This window comes from Nematolebias whitei, chromosome 9, assembly GCF_014905685.2.
Source record: "Nematolebias whitei isolate Nwh7 chromosome 9, NemWhi1, whole genome shotgun sequence".
Classification (NCBI taxonomy): domain Eukaryota; kingdom Metazoa; phylum Chordata; class Actinopteri; order Cyprinodontiformes; family Rivulidae; genus Nematolebias; species Nematolebias whitei.
In genome coordinates this window covers 46410536-46435242 of record NC_056506.1, presented here as the reverse complement: position 1 = coordinate 46435242, position 24707 = coordinate 46410536, and the positions used below count along the sequence as shown (strand labels likewise).

General features: G+C 39.9%; 1 protein-coding gene and 1 non-coding gene across 2 annotated transcripts in view; one reads left to right on the top strand and one right to left on the bottom strand.

The window, feature by feature from the left end:
• LOC119414301 (contactin-associated protein-like 4) overlaps positions 1–24707 on the bottom strand; it is a 152921-nt gene that overhangs the window by 33756 nt on the left and 94458 nt on the right. Inside the window, exons 11-16 of the mRNA XM_037681396.1 lie at positions 14120–14226; positions 11982–12101; positions 10155–10355; positions 6658–6820; positions 3105–3232; positions 2053–2223 (exon numbers count right to left, since the gene is read on the bottom strand). Of these exons, the coding sequence (XP_037537324.1) occupies positions 2053–2223; positions 3105–3232; positions 6658–6820; positions 10155–10355; positions 11982–12101; positions 14120–14226 (890 nt within the window). The remainder of the gene's footprint in view (positions 1–2052; positions 2224–3104; positions 3233–6657; positions 6821–10154; positions 10356–11981; positions 12102–14119; positions 14227–24707) is intronic.
• Positions 20947–21029, top strand: trnal-uaa. The gene has a single exon. It is a non-coding gene; the product is annotated as a tRNA-Leu (tRNA).

Sequence of the window (24707 nt, the reverse complement as noted above, 5' to 3'; positions counted from 1 at the left end):
ATATATATATATATATATATATATATATATATATATATATGCTACAACAAGCTTGAACTACATCTTAGCAGGCTGTCAAATTTATATTCTCACCCCAGATATTCTGATGATATTTTGAGAGGAATACAGAAATATTTGTCTATAAGGCCGAGCAGAAAGAGAACAATCTCTCCACATTTCACTTTCAGAACCTGTTTTTACAGAAATCATGTGGTCTTCATTCCAACAAAGAGAAAAAGGACAAACTTTTTCTTGAAATAAGTAAGTAAATAAATAAAACAAGCGCCGTCCTTCTGTTTTGAAGGTATAAAAAGTGTAACGCAGCGAGGACGGAACGAGATGAAACACTGTCCCAGAATCCGGCAGTAACTTCGTTTTTTACCACTTGCTCTCGGCGTCGGCTGCTGTGTTTCAGAGCGATGTGAGGCTGCCAGCAGAGCGGCGGCGTTCAGAGCAGAAACAGCCGCACCGGCGATGATTTCCCCGAGGAGAGGGGCTGTTGGTGCAGCACGCTCTCTGTATTAGATTCTGTTTGTGTCAACTCCCATCCATTAAAAAAACAACTCCCAACTTTTCTCTGAAAGTATAAACTCAATATGTCACCACACACAACTAATATCACACAGAGTCTTTGTGTAGCTGCAGTGTTGATAAATAATAAAACAAGCTTTTGATTTCATATTTAACCTGATCCAAGCAGCAAATATTACAGAAACTTCCAAACAAGCAGCTAAAGCGTTTGCATGGATCAGTTGTTTTATTCGTTTATTTTTAACAAGATGAGCTTAAAAAAAGTTTTTGTTTTTCGTCCCTCATAAAAAGAAACGTTGCAAATGATTTTCTTTAACACCAAAGTGGTTAAAGTGGAAATCTGATTTCATCTTCTGTATGCATTTTGCATCTTTCCTATAAAATATTAATAAAAACATGTTTGATTTAAGAGTATTTCTGGTTGGAAAAAGGTGATATAACACATTTCTGCACTACCATGAAGTGGGAGAACAACACGGTGACAGGTGTAGGACTGAATGTCGTTTAAAATGCTGTCAATCAAACGTTTTCACGTCACTCCCACAGATTTCAGAGCTCCCTCGTTTAACATAACGATACTCTTAAATAATACATCTGTCTTTAATTAAATTAAATTATTGTTTGGTTTTCAAAGTTTGTTCAACTAAAAACATTTAAATTTAATATTCTAAGTCACAGATATAACATGATCAAATGTTTATCAGCAAGACACATTACAACATTTCTTTTTTTATATATATATAATGTTGCTTTTTGAAAATCATTTAGGTTTTCCTACTCCTAACCAAGTATTGTTGTAGGTTAAAGCTACCTAAACACAGTAATCCACACCAACATGGATTTTTTTGCTAAAAGAAGCTGAATATTTCAAAAAGTTTCATAGCATGAGTCTCCTGAACGAGCAGAACGTTTCGATACCTTTGCTGAAATAGCTTAAAAACTGTGGGATGAGTGGAATCCTGAAAAACATACGGAAGATGCTTAAAATAAAAAAAAAAAAAACAGGATCTCAACAGCATAATAAAGAGAAAGAGGAAAACAAGTGTTTAAATGATTAATAAGGTGATTCATGATTTATACAACAAAAAGATTCAAAGATTATCTTAATAATGTTTATCGTTAAATAGTGGCTTCTGATAAGGAATGTGTTCCTCCATAACAATAACAGAATGTCTGAAATGTTAAATATGATAGAAATACATGAAAGTACTGTTGTTTTTGCTCCGTCTGCACGCAGACGTTTCTCTGGGAAACTGCAAACCAGAAGCAGACGGAGGAAACTGTAGATTATTTGCATGCAGGTCTCAACATACAGAAAGTCGTGATGTGACGCTCGCAGAGCAGGTGGGGACACAAAGGTCAGGATCACAGTGTTTCTCCTAAAACACACATTTTTACCTTGCAGGATATTTAATACAGATTAGCTCTGCGTCTTCTGAGTGACTTCAGATTAAAGCTTCCAGGTTTCAGCCTCACGTCATCCTAATCTGCATTAAATCCTCCGGCTCCGGCGGTACTCACAGCTCAGCTCGATCCGGATGAAGTCTTTGATGCCCAGGTTCTCCAGGAACACGCCGAAGGAGGCCGTGGTTTTAAAGAAGAAGGAGATGTCCGCGCTCAGTTCTCCGTGGAACGTCGGGAAGTGGAGGTACGACGTCTCTTTGTCAAAAAACGCAGCGTTCCAGAAGTTTTCTGAAAAACGTCAACGGAGAATATTTAAAAAACTTCAAACAAAAATCAGAAACTAGACATGCTGAGTGTGGAGGGGGATTTCTAAACTCTGCTGTCGGAGCTGAAAACGAGTTGTTAAAACTACAGCCTAACAGCTAAATAGAAGCAGAAAGTCAGCAAAAGACTAGCTAAAAGATAAGTCGCAAAACACAATAGAAGCTAAATATAGCAAAAGGCAAATTACATCTAAAAGTAACAAAAGGGAAGCTTAAAATATTAAAAGTATGACTACAAAGAATAGCTAAAAGCTACAGTAGAAAAAGCCTAGCCAAAGAAACCAGCTTAAAGTAGCTGAACAGTAGCTAAAAGCTAAAAACAAAACACACCAATACAAAATACCAGCTAAAAGCTAAAAGTAACAAAGGAGTAGCCTGGATTTTTAAAAGGCTAGCTAAAGACATCAAAAGGCTAGAAAAGGTAAAGTAGCAAAACATAAAGCTAAACCTAATATATCAAAACGCTAGCTAGAAGCTAAAAGTAGCAAAAAAACAGCTAAAAGTAGCAGAATGTTACCTAAAGTAGTTTAAGTAAACAAAAATAAACCAAGTAGGCTAAAGCAGATCAAATAAAGTTTTTTGAAGGTATTAAAGATGTTTTTATATATTTTAAATATTTGTAATAAAGAAGACTGTATGAAGAGAAGAAAGTACACATCCGTGAGTAGATTACGAGCAACATGCTTGAAATAAAAGGGACACAACGAGGAATGCGTTCACACAAAAACGACAGCCGAAATGTTTAAGGAGAGGTGATTGAATTAATTTCTGTTATTTACTTTTTAATTTTGTTAGATATTTTTTCTCCATCATCTGAAGCCAAACAGTTACAGCAGATGAACTCACTGTCTCCATGACAACGGAGCGGTCCCACCCTGTAAGCAGCTTCTGACCCCGGCCTCTGGACGTCCCCAAGAACCAGAGACCTGACCGGTAGGCTCGTCTTGTGGGTGAGAAGACCCGAGTCTTCTGTCCTGTGACAGGCGGAGGAGGAGGGGAGAGAGAGGAGAGGGTAGAAGAGGCAGAAGTTAGAAGAGGAAGATGATGTGGAGACACGACGAGATGGAAAAAGAGAAATAAATAAAACCACGAAGAAACAGAGATAATCAAGAAGATAAAATGACGTAATGAAAAGTGTAAGAGGAAATGGAAACTGTGCAGTAAAAGGAAAAAAATAATCCAGAAAAATAAGCAGATGAGGACAAATCTACTGCAAAAGCTGTATAAGGACAAATAAGCTAATTGTTCATGGATCCTAATTCGACTGATAAAACCTGACAGGCCACGGCAACAAGAACACAAGAATTTGACCCGGTGAGAATCATTTTTCAGCAAAACATTTTCATAATCCGCCGGGTCGCGTCGCATCCACCCTGACACCCAACACTCAATCTCTGCCACTTCCTGTGACGGCCGTTTCCAGACAGACAGCTGAGCGAGCAGCTCCGTCCATTTACACCCTGCTCAGATAATCTGCACGTCAATCTTCCCGTCAGCTGAGAGTTTCTCCCAACAGAGGAGGAGGTGGTGTCGACAACATCAGCAGGGAAGTTGGACGGAAAGATGAAAAAATGACGACAGAATACGAGAGCAATAAATAAATCATTGCTCCACTGTTAGCTCAAACTATTTCCTTCATAATAAACAAATATAATCTGACTTTACAGCATTTACCTATGATAGGAGTACTAACAAAATCATAACTTCTGTTTCATATTCTCTCATTTTGGTTGTTTTGTTTAAATGTAAAGCATTTATGGTTTAATAAATATTATATCAGGCAGATACACTGTATTTAATCTAAATGCCTGAAGTTTTAAAAACCTGGAAGCCAAAATATAAAAGAAGGAATCTATATACATACACATATATATATATATATATATATATATACATACAAAGTATATACATGTATATATATACATACATGCATTTATATACATACATACGTACATACATATATATATATATAGACAAATTATATATATGTATATATATATACATACATGCATTTATATACATACATATACATGCTGTATATATATATATATATATATATATATATACAGTATATATAGACATATATATATACTGTATAAAAAGTATATTATATGTTTAAATCTGAGGTTTCTATCTGTGTGCAGCTGGGAGCCAGCATTTCTTCAAACCAAACATCTTTCATCTGTGAAATCAGCTGCGCAGGTGTTCAGTTAAAAATAAGAACAAAAATTTTCAGACTGGCACATGTTTGGCCACCTAAATCTACCCTGAAGCCAACTTAGGAAGGGAGAAATATCACAGCGACAGCTCTCAAGCTGCAGAGCTGCTGCACTGAATGAAAAGAAGGTTGTCAGGATGCAAACTGAGCAGAGGCTGTTTATTACCTGCTCCTTGATTTCCTCTGGTTCAACAACAAGAAATTAATTTGAGCAAAATTCAGACGTTTTTCTGCTGAAAGAGTCATGACTTAGTGTAGCACCACCATAGAGTTAAATAGGACAACAAGAGGACACATTGTTCACGCAGCTGTGTCTAAGTGGTTAGAGCGGTCGTCCTCCAACAGGAGAGCTGCTCGGGTTTGATCCACAAGCAGTCACGTGTTGAAGTGTCCCTGAGCAAGGCACTGAACCCCTCACTGCCTCTGATGTGTGTCCCATCGGTGTATGAATGTGATAAAGCTCTGGTTAGTCTCTACAGATTCAGATTATCTTTGTACAGGTATAGTAGAGTGCTGCATGAATGAGGGCACAGACTGTGTTGTAAAGAGCTTTGAGTATCTTGATCAGATAGAAAAGGTGTTATATAAGCACAGTCCATTTACCATTTATATAAGCTATCAGGTCAGTGTATATAAAAATGTCACAAAGCTGTATGTGCTGCGGTTATACCAACTGAAGCGAAAATGAAAAACGTGTCTCATTCCACAAATCAGCAGATCTTAATATGTGAATGTGATCAGACCATGATTGAAGCTAATAATGTAACCGTTTAAAATTAAAATGAGTCTATAGCCGATGTAATGGCTGAAGCAGAAGGTCCGCTTGTCCGGAGCCTGGTTCTGCTAAAGGTTTCTTCCTCACGAGGGAGTTTTTCCTTTCCACTGTCGCCTTCATGCTCGCTCAAGATGAGAGTTCTGTGATGGAGTTAAACTCAAAGCAGTCTGCTCCTCAGATAAATAATGTTCAATTATGTTTTTTTTATATGAATGTTTCCGTTCAGTGCCCTGAGACGACTTCTGTTGTGACTTAGCGCTTTATAAATAAATTGAATTGAAGTGTTAATTATTAAAATGTCTTGACTATGCTAGCTTCGGTGACATATGTTGTTCCACAGAGTGTAGCACGGAGCTGAATCATGCTACAATTAAATTATTAAATACTACAATCTGGCATTGCCTCCGATTTATGTAATAATTGCTCAGTGTAAAATATTATATATTTGACAATTTTTGGGGTTTTATTACACAAACCTGATCTCTTGAGAGGATGATTAATTAAAATCAGTAGAGACAAGTTTCATCCTTTAAAATATCACTGGGTCTGCAGTGAACATTTTCTAAGTGTCCACTACAGAACAGATAAATAATAATAAACATACATTATTCCAATAATGTTAAACAATACCCTTTATATGTAATTTCTGAGTTGTGTGTGTTATTGACTGACCAGATGTAGCTTAGATCATTATAACTTATAAACGATTTATTTTCCTTTAATATCATTCTGCTGTTTTACACGATTGCTGAATGAAATTCATTAATTATCAATTCTAGTCATTTATTGTGAAAAGACTGCACACAGTTTGTGACACAGATCCAGTTGGTTCTAGTTTATCAAATAGTTGTTTATCGGCTGAGAGCTGATGTCCTCTTTGGACGTCGTCTTTGCTCGTCCATGACGTCAAATATGCGAGCAGTGGACGGGACAGGACCTCTAATTGTCTTACTTAGCAATATATATATATAAATATATGTATATATACTGTATATATGTATATATATTAATGCTATGTTCAGTAGCAAAGACAAGACAAGCTACAATGGTTAATATTAGTCTTTTCCATTATAAAGTCTAACCAAGAACAGCCAGAAAGTCCAACAGGTTAATTCAACTCAAAATAAACTCAACAATATTTTTGCTCTCTGCACTCATTAAATACAAAGGAAAATGAGGCTTATATTGACAAAAAAAAATACTCAGAACAAAATACAGAGAAGGACTCAGCAGCTGAAACACAGTTCCTCTTTTGCCCTGAGAGCTGAGTATTTTAATATTTATTTTTATTTTAAACTTTTCCAGAATAATTGACTGCTCTCTATTGAGACGATTTAACTCTGTGTAAAAACAGACGGCATCATAAAGGAGCATTTTGTTGTCTGTGTGTTTGGACGGGTCCGTACCACTCGGTGCGGTCGGCGTCACAGTTGCAGTAGTGCTGTGGGTCCACGCAGTCGCCCTGCAGGCCGCAGGCGCACTGCTGGCTGCCGGGATGAGCTCCTCCCCAGTAAGTCTGGACCCGTCCGGGACCGGGGCCACCGAGCCACCAGCTGAACGGAGACCCCTCTGAAGCACACGGAGACAAACAGGCTCACAGCTGTGGTGGAGTAACACTTTCAGTTTGTTTTCTGTTACCAGTTCAGTCTGGTTTGAATACCTTCATGTTCCCAGTCGTTGTTCACCTGCACACTCTGACACACACCTGACCCCACCTGTTCTCACTCACCAATCATCCATCCTGCTGTATATTAGCTCTCTGGTGTCAGAGCCTCAGGAGTTTGTCCTGGTTGTACTGGTCATGTTTCAGACCTGGGGCTGGGGGGCGGGGGGTGTATCTGCTACTTGTTTGGGCATTTTTTAAATTAAAACCTTTGGCTCATGCCTGCACCCCTGGCTCCACCTCTCCACCTGAACCTTACACAGCTTTAGAGTCTTTTTATCACACGCTACCATGGAAGATGAAAGAACAAATAATAGCGTTTGCCTGTGTGTGCGTTTGTTAGTGTGTTAGCAAAATATCACTGTCTGCCTAAACATCTTGAGCGATCAGTCAGAGCTCCGATTATGTGTTGAGGATCCCTATCAGCTACCACCACATCAAATCCTAACTAAACATCTGTAAAACTCACTGACTTATTGCTGTTTTCAAGGCGGATTAGCTGTGGCGGCCATCTTAACATTCGTCTGACTCCAAACATTGAGTTGTAGATATACATACAATAATAACTTTGAGAGTTTTATTAAAATCCACCCTGTTGTTTATGAAATATTACGCTAACAGATGAATAATCAAGATTTTTAGCAGCGTGGAAATAAAGTAAAAATAAGTAAAGAAGTGACGTAACTGAACTACGACTCCCTAGAGTTGCGATGTTAGCATTTAGCATGTTGCTACAATATTTTATCCAAGCTGAAAGTCCAGGTTGTAAACACAGTTTGACACTTTAATAGTGAACAATTGTGCAATAAAATGGTACAAACTCACATTTTTACAGACATAAATATGTTTTTACACTGGTATATTTATTAGTACTGAGCTTTTTTATATTTTTACTTACTTTTGGGAAAGTGTCTTATTAGTTAAATTGCTTTCTGTGCAGTAAATGGACTGCATATCATTTTGTTGTATGTTTCGTTTAATAAGCTTCTAAATTTTGTCAAACAAACACAGTCAACTACATGATCGCCCGCCTGCCATGACGGCAAGTACCGGTAATAAACATGAACTTAACGGTGAGGAACTAGACGTCTCTGCTTCTGTGAACGAAGCCAACATTTGAAGAAAATTCACGTTTTCCAGCTCCTTTTAAATTCTGAAACAGCAGATTTGACTGTAAGGACTAAAAACACGTTTCTCATTTGGAGAGGACGGTGAGTTTGTTTTCCTAAAGTTTTTAATGAAACTTTCTCTTCTTCAACTTTTTTTTACTTCAAAGTTTTCAACCAACATTTTGTCCTATTGATCTGCACAAATGGCAATCAAGATTATTGTTTCTAAAACCATATAGTGTTTATTTAGTTACAAATACAGAAGCATTTGCAGCTTTGTGGATGGGCCAGATCTTTTATTCAGGCTTAATAAACTATTTTTTGGATCACTTTGATGTAAAAATATCTGTTCACTGAATCCTTTGTCAATTAGATGCCTGATGTTTTATTTTTTTGTCTTTTAAAATACTAATGCATTTGGACTAACTGGAATAATACCAAATAATATGTTTAATGTATTAAAATAAGTCTCTACGTGGTTTCTGTGCATTAAAACTAAAACATTTTGCTGCTGCTGAGAGAAAAGTTAACCAACTTGAAGACCAAAGTGATTCTACTTTTGTTTCTAACAATCGCCTCTTCTCATTGAAGCTCGTGGCAAATTAAAGAAAAAGCAGTAAAATAAAACTGCCCTCAAGACAAGATTAGGAGATTAAAGGGATTAGGATTAGATCAAACATTTGAAGAGAGAAGTTCACTTTTAAGTTATTATAATATAATTCCAAACAGACTGAAATAAAATTAAACATTAGCATCATAATATAACACGATTCATGTAGTTAAGGGGTACAATTAGTATGTTTTATTTAATTTTTGGATTTTAGACGGTAATTACATTAAAACCTGAGCTAAAATGTTATTTTTAAAATAACCCTTTTTTAATCTAAATGTTTAAATTTTTACGTTTTAACAAACACGTTCTTGAGTAAAAAAAAGTCCACTCCTTGTTCCTGCACGATGAAAGAAAAGGATTAAAAACATGAACTAATGTGATATTTTAGTCGTCCAGCTGTGAAACAGATCTATGGTCCTGGTAGCTGTAGCTCAGGAGTACGAGCGGTCGTCCTCAAAATCTAAAACTACAAATATTAACAGTGACTATTGCATTTTTTAAAATTATTTTTTAACACTTTAAATGAAAACAGATGGCACATTAAGTAGAATTCTGTCAAAAAATTAGCTGTCACAAAAAAAAGCGTGGCTCACCTTCTGGAGGTTTAAATCCAGGAAACTTTGGTGAATAAAACCAAACGACACATCATGTGACAAAAAAAGCTAATTTTAACCTTTAGATATAGTTTTGTGATATTAAGCTTCTAGATGCTTTTTGATAGTCATAACTTTTTCAACTTTACTGCTACATTTAGATTTTAGCTTCTGTTTAGCTCGTTTGTGCTTGTTGCTACTGTTAGGTAAATTTTAGCATTTAGCTATAAGTTTGTTGATTTTAACTTTTAGCTACAGTTTTACTGATTTTAATTTCTGGCAGCTCAATTTTTTAAAAACTTTTACCTACTTTTTTGCTTATTTTTGATAGTCATTACAGTTTGGCAATATTTAGCATTTAGCCATAAATGTATAACTTAGCTAAATTTACTGGTATCGTATTTTGCAAATAGTAGATTTTAGCAAAAGCTTTATTACATTTAGCGTTTAGCTCATGTTTTTGCTTAATTCTGCTTGTCACAATTAGGCAAATTTTAGCTTTTAGATATATATTAGCTGATTTTAATTTTGAGATAGTATTTCAATATTTTAAAACTTTTATGTAGTCCTATTGTTTTGTTCAAAGAGTCCATTAGGCACGCTACTGGCTTACTACGTGTTCATGTGACAAGACGTGATTGGCTGACGTGGCTTCACCCATCACAGACCTACTGTTTTACTTGTCTTTACTCTTTACTACTGTTTTTGCTTTTAGCAACAATTTCCTGTGGGATCAATAAAGTTCCATCTTAGCGTAGCTAGGGTCATTTTAGCTTTTAGCTATTGTTCAGCTTCTACTTTGCTTGTTTCAACTTTAACAGTTCAATCTTGAACAAATTCATCAACAACTTTCAGGACTTAGACGACACGTTCACAGAAAATGTGATTTCTCTGGTGTCGTGATATTCTGCAGCGCTTTTCCTACCTTGAGTGTTTAGGAGGCGGGACTTCCTGCAGTGGTAGGACAGTTCCTGCTGGCAGTGCTCCGACTGGTGGACGATGGCCAACAGCTGCTCCTCCTCAGACAAGTAGTCCAAGTGAACCGAGTGCTGTTTAACACCAGGAGATGGCCGCACTGTGGTCAGCTCTGTGTTGTTGTGCTGGATCACCATCCACGTGTTCTCATCTGGCGACAAAACATTGATGCAGTTCATACGCATTAGTGTTGATGCCTAATTTAAATGCACGAAACGCTCAGCCTGGGATGTCTGAAACAGAATTTGTATAAAGAAGGTGACTTACAGTTAGAAAAAGACAGAAAAAAATAATATGAGGAATAAAAGACAAGTATATATGCACACATGTCAAAACACATCACATGTGATGCTCAGTTCAGAATTTCTAACAATCTGTACCTTCAACATCAGACAGTAAGAGATCCCAAACTATTTCAAATGATACAGCCTTACCAGCCACATCACTGAGTCTGATTTTCTCCAGTTTAGAGCGAAAAAAGACCCTAATCCATCTCGTATATGTAGGTAGAGCTGCACGTTTACTATTTAACAACATTAGCTTCCTGGCCAGCGGAGCTGTGAATGCTTTTAAGTCCTTTTTAGCAGGAGAGAGACTCTAAATTAAAATCAGCTGCAGATATGCTGTACATTCAATGATCATTTTATGAGATTCAGTAAAAGCCTTCCAGTGATTGTAGATATTTTGCTAACAGACAAGAAGCATTGATTCCAACAACAAAAACAAAATGGCACATCTGGACTATAAGCTACTCCCTTTTTCACACACTTTGAATCCCGCGGCTTATACAACGCAGCGGCTAATTTATGGATATTTTTTTTGACGGACTAACGAGCTTCATGCTGCCAAAACATTTAGCTTCGTCACACCCGAGCGCTCACGTAGCTGCTCAACACATGTCTCTCTTGGGAGGTGGGTCCACGTCCAGTGAGACTACCTGTATAAAGGTAAAAAATTAAAATAAATTGCCATTTCATTCACAGTGGACCAATAAAATGAGGAGGGGAGGAGAGAATGGAGATGGGGGAATTCCTCCTCCCCCTGAGGGAGGATTCCTCTGCATCTGCAGAACAACTTCTGCTCCAGTACAAACTTGCACAGGAGGAATATGAAGATAATGATCAATGACTTCCTGGTAGGCTACTGTGTTTTGTATTTTGTTTTAAACCAGCCGTGTTACCGTACTGTTCAGAGAAAAACATTTACTGTACGTAGCCTATTTGTGTACGTTACGGTACGTATTTAATTAAAAGTCTAAAAAATCTTTCTGTGCAAATATCTCAAGTTACAGCGTGAACAACCGTGGCTTAAAGACAAGCGTAGCCTACATATGCACAAAATTATAATTACTTTTGTAATTTAGTGGGCGTGGCTTATATTTGTAGTCCATAAATTACGGTTTCTCCCACCGTCAGTCCATGTTTGAGTATGTGTTGGAGATGACTCTCAGCTACTACCACACCAAATTTTAACTCGTCTTTAAAACTGACTGAGTTGCAACAATTTAGTGTTTGCTAAAGTCTACTGGCTGTGGAGGCCATTTTGAATTGCACTGACTCCAAAATGTATTCACTTATAGATGTACTTTCAATTTTTACTTTCAGGGAGTTTCATTAAAATTCGCCTGGTGGTTCATAAGATATTATGCTAACACTTGCCTTTTGCCTTCTGGGCCATAAAGATAAAGAAATGTGCTGAAAAAAACACATTGTGTTGAAGCTGTTTAATGATAATAATGTAAAGCAGTAATGAGGAATGATGAAGAGGAGGAAGTCACCTGTCATGTTGCAGTAGACCAGCTGAGGTTTGACCGGCCCGCTGCCGTCCACGTCGATGTAGAAATACCCCGACGTGTTGCCGTTGTGTTTGTACGCTTCACAGGACTGTTCGTAAACAGCTGGGAGGAAAAAACAAATAAATATGTTTTTATACAGGGGCTGCGACGAGGATTGTGTGGAGGATTATGGGTAATGTTTCATGTGAATGTAACACAGCTGAATCCATGTCTCATAATCACAGATTTTATTTCTGCAACAAAGTTTAGAAATAAGAGCAGGATTCAACAGATCCCATCTAAATCTAACGATTTAAACCAAAATTATATCCGAAGGTCTTTAAAGTCCGCTCACCTCTTTATCTCTTCTTCTTCTCCTTTATTCAAAAACATCTGCTGTTAGAAAACAGTTTCCACAGAGACACCGGGAATAAAAGTTTGACCTGAAGTGAGCTGTGTGGGAAACGTCTGACTTTCAGCTTCACTAAAAGCTTTCAGCACACGACCAGCCAACTTCAGCTCGCTGCAGTGGTTTGGTTTACTTCTTACAGGACATTTGTAACTTCAGTCTTAGTTACAGGATCGATAGCCTCCACCATGACGCCCACATGCATGCACGTTTTTTTTTAAGGAGAACATCAACAGATGTTCAGTTCTTGCCTCCCACTTTTCTCCATTGCTACAAATACAGATTATTAATCTAATCACTATGGTTGTACAAACGTTGGTTTCTTTTACATGAGCTCCTAATTTAAAGTTTATTTATTATTATGATTATTATAATTATTATTATAGCTGCAGAAAATCGGAGACAAAAAACTCTGTTCATCTTTAAAGATGTGCACTCATCACGGATCAATGTTCAGAACGAGTTATAGTTTAGAACATCCATCCATCCATCCATCATGCAATCATCCATCCATCCATCCATCCATTCATCCATCCATCCATCCATCCATCATCCAATCATCCATCCATCCATCCATCATCCATCCATCCATCCATCCATCCATCCATCCATCCATCCATCCATCTTTACCTGCTTCTTCCTTTTCAGGTTGTGGGGGTGACTGGTGTCCATTTCCAGCAGTCTCTGTGTGAGAGGCGGGGGACACCCTGGACATGTCTCCAGTCCATCACAGGGACACATAGAGACAAACGAGACAAACAATCATTCACTCTCTCTCTCTCTCTCTCTCACACACACCTAGGGACAATTCAGAGTTACCGATCAGCCTAACATGCATGTTTTTAGTCTGTGGGAGGAAACTGGAGTACCCGGAGAAAATCCACGCAGCATGGAGAGAACGTGTAAACTCCAGAATGATAATATCTGAGTTTTTATTCAGGAACTCCTCACGTCATCGCTGACTGAGCACACTTTTAATACTTTTAAATCTGTTTGTAAGTGTTTGGTTTGTACAGAATCTGGCACCACGGTGGTTCAGTTGTTAGAGCTGCCACCTCTCAGTGAGGAGGTCGCTGGATCGAATCCTGGCCGGGGACCATTTTGGGTGGAGTTTGCATGTTCTCTCCGTGCTGCGTGGTTTTTCTCCGGGTACTCCAGTTTCCTCCCACAAACTAAAAACATGCATGTTGGGCTGATTGGTAACTCTGAATTGTCCCTAGGTGTGAATGATTGTTTGTCTCGTTTGTCTCTATCTGTCCCTGTGATGGACTGGAGACCTGTCCAGGGTGTCCCCCGCCTCTCGCACAGTGACTGCTGGATATGGGCACCAGTGACCCCCATGACCCAGAAATGAAGAAGTGGGTAAAGCTAATGGATGGATGGATGGATGTGGCCTTTAAATATACTTAAAACTACTGATGCTTTACAGTAAATTGAACATTTTCCTACAGTTGCCAACAATTCAATTAAAAATAAATTGCTATTAATTCAAGCAACCTGAGAATTATGTGTTTTTTTTATTTATTTTTTTTAACTTTAGCTACAGGAAACAAAATCCAAGACTAAGATATTTTTCAAAAACTCCCCAAAATTCGAGCCGAATGTTTGATCAAGTCTGAGTTGCTCTGTTCGATCTTAAAACTTTCATTGATTCTAATCAGACTGATCAAACCAGCTTCGTTTGTCTCTGCTCTGTGATCATGTGACAGTGCTGGCGTGTCATGTGACTCACAGCTGTGGCAGGTGGCCCCGCTGTAGCCGCTGTCGGAGCAGTTGCAGTGAAACGTGGTCCAGGACTGACTGCAGCGGCCGCCGTGCTCACAGTGACTCGGAGAACATCTGAGGGAAACGGAGCAAAGTGAGCAAATCCACACAGCGTTCTGAAGACGCTGCGTTTAGCAGAGTCAGCTTTATACAACAAGAATGTGTCCGTACAGTCGTCCGAAAGATGGGCGGAGTGCACGTAGCTGCTGCTCTTTAAGAGCGCGGCCTCTTATCCTTGTCAGAATACTTTTAGGCTTAGATGAGAAAAGGGGAAGAAAACATGAGGAGAGAAGGTATAAAAAAACAGATCTCTCACACCAGGTCCTAGACAAAGTAACATAAATAGACATAATACATATGAGGCCGGTGAAGGCGTTGAGTTCAACTCTGCTTCTAAAAATGTCTCTCTGAAAACAAAATGAATATGGATTTCAGATGTTCACTAATCTAAAAAAAAAAAAAGTCCCAAATAGAGCTCTACCTCATCTGAAGCTGACGGACAGTCCTGGTTTTATATAGAAACTGTAGCATGAAGCTAGATTACAGTAAAATGAGCCACGTTAATTGCTTTTTTGTATACGCATTGTAGTCTATCACTCATAGAAATACTGAAGGGAGTGGGGGTTTTGGTGCTTTGCCAAAGGGCACTTTGGTGCAACGCAGAGGAAGGTGATTGAACCCCCAATCCTCCAAATACACGGTGAACTTCCCCACTCTGGACCAAACCAGCCCTCAGTCAGAATCCAGTTACAAAGAGGAGCATGGGCATTCGATGCTTCTGGTCGTTTGTTTATCCAGTATTTAAATGTTTGCTTGTCAACCTGAACATGGCGGCACCTTGCTTCTGTGACCTTTGAACCCTCCCTGGGCTGCAGTAGCGACGACAAAATGCAAACACTTGCGAGAGTTCTCAGTTTCCTCCCGTGAGTCGCAGTCGCCGAAGTTTTGACATGTTCAAAGGATGTGCAAAACAAACTCTCAAAATACCGTCTCAAACCAGCTTCTGTGAGTCCGAAGTTATGAGAATTAAAATTTTGACTGATTAGAGATAAAAACACTTATATCAGACACATCTTGACAGTTTTTAAGTCACGTCATAAAAGTCATCTCCTCTTCTTGGCTTTTCGCACCATGTGAGCTTTGACTTTGTAGATTATTTGGGTTAATTTTATGCGTGTTTCTTTATGTTTTGTTAGAGAGCTGCTTTTCTGAGATAACTGCTGTTACGTTTGATTTATTGTAACCGTACAGACATTTGTCCCCTGGTTGTTTGAAGTGCTTCATATTTAAAGCTGGTGGTGAGAAAGAGAATAAACTGGAATCAAACTGACTCCTGATTGAGACACTTTGCTTCAGATTTGCACATCACTGACAGGAACGTCACAATTTACCGTCAGGTACACAAACGTGTCATTAGCTCGAATTCAGTGTGATTCTGCATCAAAATGTGTTTTTCATGCAGATTTGTGTTTCCGACTGTTGCAGCTCAGTGACTTGCAGGTGGAGGTGTCCTTCACGAAGTTATTTTTCCTGCTGAGGACCAGCTTCTGAAACAGAGGAAACTGTTCAACGTGTTGAAATCCCTCAGTTTTTAACCTGACTGTGATCTGAGAGATGTCCCAGAGCAAAACAACTTGAATTTACAGGACGTGATGGAGTTCTTGCCAACGTGTCAACGTACTTGGTGTGTTAGGAAGGTTTGTTAAATAAGGAGGTTATTCATTCAAAACTTGTTTGTTTTAATGCTTAAGGTTTTTTATTTAATATGAACAAGTTTTCCTGTGAATCCAGAGCATCCTTTACTTGTTCCCAGCATCAGATCTTCTCCGAGTGCTTCCAGACCGTTTAAAGTGCTCCTTAAATTAATCGACCTCCCGAGAGACGCCGTCGAAACATTGTGGTTTATTTTTAGATAAATACTGTAAATCTGTCACATCGTGTCATCAGTCCTGTGGAGGAGGATGGAAAGAGGGGGTGGAAGCTAAAAGATAAATACTGACAAAGTAGAAGCTCGGTAGAGGATCACACAAAATTAAAGCAATACCGTAAGTTGTTGAAGAAAGTATGATGTTAGAAAATGCATCATTTTTTAAATTTCTTCACGGTTTTACAGTTTTTTTTTTTACACATGCAAATTCACCTCCTCTCCTGTCAACCTCTGAACACAAGTGTTCATCATGAAAGCTAACGATAGTGTGATTTATTGGACTAAAAATCAAAGGTACGAACAGAGCAAAGAGGCAGAGAACGCTTTGGAGGGTAAAGACGCTGCATACAAATCATTCTGCTCCATGAAGCCGCTCCATTCAGCCGTTTCATCATGAGGTCCTGCAAGCTTTTCAACATCAGAGCCACAAAATGATGGCAAAGAACACAGAAGACGTTTGGTGTTCATGTGCTTTGTAGTTAAAGAATCTAAATTTAGATTTCTTCTGACTGCAGCTTCTAACGATGCACAGCAGCAGAAACTACAAATAAAACCCTTAAATCAGAGTCAGAGTCAGAGTCAGAGTTTCTTTATTGTCATTCGCACCTCATGTGGTACATGTGGTGGAGCGAAATTATGTACACGGGGTCCCAGTTACATCCAACAATAAAATGTCTAAGAAAAACAGTAATAACATCTAAGATATGAACTAAGAAAAACATCAACTAAATATACACTAAGCACTCATAACATAAAACATTGAACATCAGCACAAACATGAACATGAGTCTGTGAGCAGATGTGCACGCATGAACACATCAACATTGAAACAGATCAGCAGCAACATGAAACAGATCAGCAGCAACATGATATGGTTTTTCACAGTGATTATTCTAGTTAGAGATTCATGAGTCTAACAGCCTCAGGGTAGAAGCTGTTCCTCAGTCTAGTGGTTCTACACTTAATGCTCCTTAACCTCCTTCCTGAGGGGAGTGGGGCAAAAAGTGTGTGTGCTGGGTGGGTGGGGTCCTTCATGATGCAGGTGGCCCTCTTCCTGCATCTGGAGGTGTAGATGTCTGTGATGGTGGGGAGACTGATTCCGGCAGATTTCTGTGCAGCCTTCACCACTCTCTGCAAAGCTTTTCTTTCTGCAGCTGTGCAGCCTCCATGCCACACGTTGATGCTGGAGCACAGGATGCTCTCCACTGCACACCTGTAGAAGGAGGTGAGGACTGAGCTTCCCAGACCAGCTCGCCTCAGCCGTCTGAGGAAGTAGAGTCTCTGATGAGCTTTCTTGATCAGGCTGGTGGTGTTGTTGCTCCAGCTGAGGTTGTCATTCATGTGTACACCCAAGTACTTGTAGCTGGAGACCACTTCCACCGCAGATCCTCTTATGTTCAGGGGGGTGTAGGTGTTTTTGTTCCTTCTGAAGTCCACAATCATCTCCTTTGTCTTCTTCACATTGATGTGAAGGTTATTCTCTCTGCACCAGCTCTCCAGGTGTTCCACCTCTTGCCTGTAGCTGGACTCATCATTGTTTGTGATGCATCCCACCACCGCTGTATCATCTGCAAACTTTACAATGTGACAGCCTGAATGGGTAGCTGCACAATCATATGTGAGCAGAGTAAACAGAAGGGGGCTCAACACACATCCCTGAGGAGAGCCAGTGCTGAGGGTTATGGTGGAGGAGGAGAGGTTGTGGATCCTCACTAACTGTGGTCTGTTTGTTAAAAAGTCTAGTACCCAGTTGCAGATGGAGGGGCTTAGTCCTAGTGTGGATAGTTTGTCCATCAGGGTTTGGGGGATCATGGAGTTGAAGGCGGATGTGAAGTCCACAAAGAGCATACGGACGTAAGAGTTTTTCTGCTCCAGGTGGTTGAGCGCAGTGTGGACCACAGAGGAGATGGCATCCCCTGTTGATCGGTTCTCACGGTATGCATACTGATGAGGGTCCTCGTTGATGTTGATGGTTGTTTTGATGTGAGTCATGACCAGTTTTTCGAAGCATTTAGCGACTATCGGGGTGAGGGCCACTGGCCGATAGTCATTCAGACCAGTCACTGTAGAGCTTTTTGGGACTGGGATGATGGTGGCAGTCTTCAGGCAGGTGGGAACCGTCTCCAGGGTAAGTGAGGTGTTAAAGATGTCTGCCAGCACCTCACAGAGCTGATCAGCACATTCCTTCAACACTTTTCCGGGGATGTTGTCTGGGCCAGTTGCTTTGTGCGGATTAATCCTCCTGAAGGTACTCCTTACTTCTGCTGAGGTCACGCTGAGATGCTCTTCATCCGGTGGCGAGGTGAGTCTGGTGCTGGGTGGTCTGTTCGGGTCTTCAAAGCGTGCATAGAACTTGTTGAGGGCATCAGGCAGAGATGGGTCTTTGGGGCATTGTTCACTCCTTCCTTTATAATCTGTTATGCACTTAATGCCCCTCCACATGCTCCGAGGGTCTTGTGAGATGAATTGACCCTCGATCCTCTTTGCATATGTGGCCTTGGCCCTCTTGATACCAGCAACCAGCTCTTTTCTTGTCCTACTCAGCTCCTCTGAGTTTCCAGACCTGAAGGCAGTGTTCCTGGCTTCCAGCAGGGTACGCACCTCTGCATTCAGCCAAGGTTTTCTGTTTGGGTAGCTTTTAACATTTCTGATAGTGGAGACTGTGTCAGTACATGTAATAATGTAACCCAGTACTGAGGATGTGTATTGGTCAAGATCAAGCGAACCTCCATTTTCAGCAGCTTCTCTAAAAACCTGCCAGTCTGTTCGGTCAAAACAATCTCTCAGTATGGGTCCACTGTCCTGGCTCCAACATTTAACTTTCTTTTGTACCGGTCTGGAGTGTCTCAGCGGGGGCATGTAAGCAGGAGCCAGGAAGATTGAGATGTGGTCTGACAGTCCTAGGTGGGGGCGGGGTTCGGCTTTGTATGCATCTTTTACGTTCGTGTAAACACGGTCCAGCGTGCGGTCTCCACGTGTCGGAATCGTCACATGCTGATTAAAGCTTGGGAGACAGTCCTTTAGATTCACGTGGTTAAAGTCTCCGGCTACAACGTAAAGAGCCTCGGGGTGTTTGTTCTGCAGCGAGCTGATGATATCATGAAGCTCCTGTAGTGATTCATTAGCATTAGCGTCCGGAGGAATGTAAACAACTGTGATAAAAGTCACTGTGAACTCTCGGGGTAGATAATGTGGCCGACATTTCACTGTTATTTGCTCCAAAGCCTTCGAGCATGAGCTTTTTACAACAGTACAGTTCGTGGACCAACTCTTACTCACGTAAATGCACACTCCGCCCCCCCGTGATTTCCCCGTTAGCTCGCTGCAGCGGTCCGCTCGAAAAAAAAAAGTCTGTCATCCAGCTGGAAGACTGAGTCCGGCGTTTCACTTGTAATCCACGTTTCCGTGAGGCAAAGCACTGCACACTTCTTCATCTCTTCTGAGGCGCCCGCTCTCAGACGAAGTAAATCCACCTTGTTGTCCAACGAGCGGACATTCGACAGAAAGAGAGACGGCATGGGGAGTTTACCGGCTTTAGCGTTAGCTCGTAGCCTCACCATAACCCCCGCCCGGCATCCTCTCCTCTTAAGCCGGGAGCTTAAGTAAATCAATGAACAAGAAAAGGTATGTCCAACATCACTGAAGACCCAACTGAAGAAATAACCGTCTCAGAAATATCCTTCATGTAACTGTTGGTTATACGTCGTAAAACTGTCAAATGCTTTGTATTTGTGCTGATTTAAAACCTATATGAATTCTTAGTCATTTTTATTATGTATTTATTCATGGAAAATCAACATTCTTCTCTCCAGCACTAAAATGTCATCATTAGGGCCCAAATACACCAAGCCAGCCTGAAAAATCAAACACAACAAAATGTTTCTTCATGTTCCCAGAATTTAGGAGAAAAAGTTTAATAAATAACAAACAACACACTGAAAGTTGACGTGAACTATTTACACAAATGCAAGAGGACAACTTTTAAAATGATCCATTCTTCAGAGATGTTTGAACCAAGTGAAATCTCTAAAGCCAGAATCTGAGACTCTAAACTGCGAGAAAAGACACAGTTGCAGTTTCACTGATCTTGTTCTTGCAGACCTGCTTGTTGTTTTTTAATTCCATGTTACAAAAAAAGAGCGGTGAGATTCCTGAAGCAAAGCTGTGAAACATCAAAGTTCATGCTCCGTAATCCAGGTAGTCTGGTTCCATCGACGGTTTATTTGTGTTGAAACGTTTCTCCTTTCATCCAAAGGACTTCATCAGTACCAGGAGCTGCAACAAACTCAGTCTTAAAAGCACCTTCTCATAGTGGGTCAACCAGTTTGATGGTGCTCAGATGGTTTCTGGAGTCCGCCCTCTCCCCCGCCGACTCGTCTGAGGCAGCCATGGCCAAAGTGGTTCAAGACATCAAAGTTCATGCTCTGTAATCCAGATAAAAAATCCAGGTAACTCCGATGAAGTCTTTTGGATGAAAGACGAAACATTTCAACAAAAACAAACCGTCCAGAGGACCTGACTTAACTTTGTTGGAAAGCTGTGAAAGTGCAACCGTTGCTCGATCATCGTGCACGGTTCTTGTGAATGTCTCGCAAACAGTCCTGCTCAACACCTAAAGAATCTGTGAGCTGCCCCTCAACAACAAACTGTAACCCCTAACTCCTTAGAACAAGAACAACAGCAAAAGTTAAACATCTTTTAATTTTTAATCTAAAGTGTTTGTCTTTTCTTTGCGCACGTCCACTCAAAGAGCCTTTGGGCTGGTTCTGAGCGACTGCACCGTAAATGAAAGAAACATCTGAAGCTCTTGATCATGTGATGGCTCTTTCTTAAGGAGGAAAAATAAAAGTAGAACAGCAAATGATCACACCAGGATGGCCGAGTGGTTAAGACGTTGGACTTAAGATCCAATGGGCAGAAGCCCTCGTGGGTTCGAGCCCCACTCCTGGTAAGACTCTCAATCAAGTTCCTCCAAAAAGAAACCTATGTATTTTTCTGAACAGTCCCTAGGTGAGAGAGTGAACGGTTGTTTGTCTCGTGTCTCTGTGATGGACTGGAGACCTGTCCAGGGTGTCCCCCGCCTCTCACACAGTGATGGCTGGATATGGGGACCAGCGACCTGAAAAGGACGATGCGAGTAAATATAATGGATGGATCGTCAGCGGCTCTGACAGTTAAGAGGTTTGGTCTGTGAAGGCCACAGCAACACAAATCAACAAAAAGCAAAACACCTGAAAAAAAAATCTGAAGTTTTATTTTTAGTGAGCCAAAAATCCCAGTTGTTTAAAAGAAGGGGCGGGACTTAAAAATTGTTCTGCAGCCAGCCACTAGAGGGCGGTCGTCCTTTGTGGCTTCAACTTCGTGCTGCAGGTCCTGACTCTACTTATATATTTTTGAAGAACAGAACACATCCTACATAAAACAGCTTATGTTAACAACAACTGAACTTTTCAAGAGGACACTAAATTAGGACCTAAATGAAAATAAACCATTTTGAAGGATCACATTAACAGGAACTTCTGTTACATCTTTGTAGATCAGAGTGATGATTCAGTTCCTGCCAGAAACTGATGATTCGAGGCAATTCAATGCTTGGCTGCCTCTGTGTTCTTTAATATGACATTTAGACACACAGACACAAATGTTACAGCCTGGTTAGAGGTCAGAAAATAGAATGTGCCTGAAACTTATTTTTTTAATAACTTCATGGATGCTGGGTTGACTCAAAATGGGAAATAAAGGGGAGGGTGTTTTTAATTTTTTGATGAGCAGCCATTTCTGTTCATATATATATATATATATATATATATATAAATCAGTAAAAAAGGTAGAATGAAAATGATAAACGAGTTTAAAAGAAAAACTAACGAGAAACTCGTCCCAGATCTGCCCTGGACAATAATTCTCCATCTCTTAATCAAAATGCTGTCAGTCTGAGTTTGTTTGTTTATATCTTTTATACTTTTTTTGTGCTCTGGATTCAGCAAAGCACAATGCTTCACCTCACAAATAAATTACACTGTCAAAAAAATCAAGGAAAAGCAACAACAGCAAACATTTTCTCTAAATGTCATTGTTGCGTTTGGTGACAAAACAATGAGAGCTGCTGAGAAAAATAAAAACACACAGCAAACTTTTGACTTCTGACCGACAGGTTTCTCTGTACTAAATTGTTTATATGCAAATAAAGACTTGCGTCTGATATTTTCAATTCAGAAATTATTTGCAATTTCTTAATGGTTTAATGCAGTTTGTCAAATCAAAATGTACTGATGTAGCAACAATAAAACATCAGTTTGAAATGTTTAAAATATTCACGATATTTGGATCTTTGTATTTTTATACTGTGTCTTTTGCTTGTTTAGTTTTTGCTGGACAGCACGTTGGTTGGCATTGTTGCTGTTTAAAGTGCTTTATAAATAAAGTGGCATGTTACATGTTCAGTGGGCTGATCATTAATGAATTTAATGTTTATCTCATGGCTGTTAGCATGACAGCACTGGAACACGTTACAGCGCAGTAGTTTCTCTGTGAATCCAGGAGACACTGAAGATAAGGTGCAGCAGCTTTTTACTTGATTTAAAAGTCCTCCAGCTGTCAGAACATTGATTCATTAGGTGATAAACTGTTTAAATTTAACAACCTTTATAGTGGATTTATTTGTGCCTGCTACCGAGCCTTTCTTCTAAATTATTCACATGTTTAAACTCAATGTTTAGTTTAATGCCATTTAAATCTCACTTTGTAAGGTTTCTGTAGTCCACCTTAGGTACACCTTGTTCCACGTTCCTCTGTTCTTCAGGTTAATGTGTGGAAGGGCGGAACCAGGATTGCTGAGTGGTTCAGACCCAGTGGGGAGATGTCTCTGTGGGTTCAAAAACCACTCCTGGTAACCCATCCATTATCTTTACCCGCTTCTTCATTTTCAGGTCATGGGGGTCACTGGTGTCCAGCTGTCACTGTGTGAGAGGTGGGGGACACCTTGGACAGGTCTCCAGTCCATCACAGGGACACATAGAGACAAACGAGACAACCATTCACTCTCTCACTCACACCTAGGAACAATTTAGAGTCACCAATCAGCCTAACGTGCATGTTTTTGGTCTGTGGGAGGAAACTGGTGTACCCGGAAAAAAACACGCGGAGAGAACAAGCTAACTCCACCCAGAAAGGCCACAGACCAGGACCTCCTTGCTGAAAGACGCCAGCTCTACCAACTGAGCCACCATGCAAATATTTGACTTATGACATTTTAACAGTTTTTACTTGTTTAAAACAAACACGACACAATCGTTGTGTTCAAGTAAAAACGTTAAGCTGTTTTTCAAAAAGTTGTTACTGGATTTACTTCAGTATTCATCTATGGGCATTCTTCTAGCACAGGGTGGACCAGGACTGGGGCCTAAACCCACTCTGTCCTCGTTACTTCATGGCCAGTGCCTCTACCACTCAGCCGTCCTGGTACTAGCACATCCTGATCGTACATGTTAAAGAGACAAAAAGACTGAAACTTTTGATGAACAAATAAAACATAACCAGGATGGGCAAGTGGTTGAGGGGGTGGGCTTAAAGTTTGATGGACACACATCTACATAGATTTAAAGCCCCTCCTCACTAATGAAATACAAAATAACATCCCATAACTGAAAGGAGCCACTGCTATAAATCTAAAAGCTCCAAGAGGTCACACCACACTTTTAATAAATTGCTTAGTCACAACAAAAAGGCGTCCCATCACCGAATAACTGAGACTAACCACTACAGTAAAACCTAAAACTGCATTGCTGACAATGAAGAAAGAAGATGGCCTGGTAGAATTAAAACATGGGACAGAGATGACAAAAATATAATAATTTGGATTCAAGCTACAAGATTCAGCCATTAGTTAAAACTGCAGTCCAGACAATCCAGAGATGACTTGCCAGAATAAAACACATGCCACAGAAATGACCAGATCAGGTAAATGCTGCTTCACTTTATTTGGTTTTAACTGAATCCAGTATTTGAACTGAGCCCAAACATCACAGAACCTGACAGCGTTCATATTTCATTTGAGTTTCCGTCAAATAGTTGATTGAAATTAAAAAGTTAATGTTCCTCTGTCTTCCAGGAGCATTTAAACCGGAGCTAAAACTATGATGGGCAGATGGGTTAAGATGTTGGACTTAAGACATGATGAGCAAATCAGTATGACCAAGAGGGGGACGCAACAAATGTAGTAACATGCATGTGAAATAATGTCCACTAAACTGTGCAAATAGTAACTGAACATACTTTGATCTCACTGAAAATGGAAATTTCTATGAAATGTCTTTGATCTGTGATTTGTGTTCTATTCTGAATAAAAAATTAGATGTTGGCACCTCCACATCATTGCATTCAGTTTTTATTTACAATTTGTTCAGTGTCCCAACTTTTTTGGAATCCGGTTTGTATATTTAGCAGCTGGAGGTGCTCAATGTTCTTCTAGTATGCCTGAACTTGGTTCAATTCCTGTTCCTCTGTCTATCAGGAACATTGTACCAACCTAGGCCATAAGTGGGATGGTCAGATGGCTAAGATATAAGATCCAATGATCAAAAAGGCATGGCCACGTAGAGGATACATGTAGTGACATGCATTTGGGATT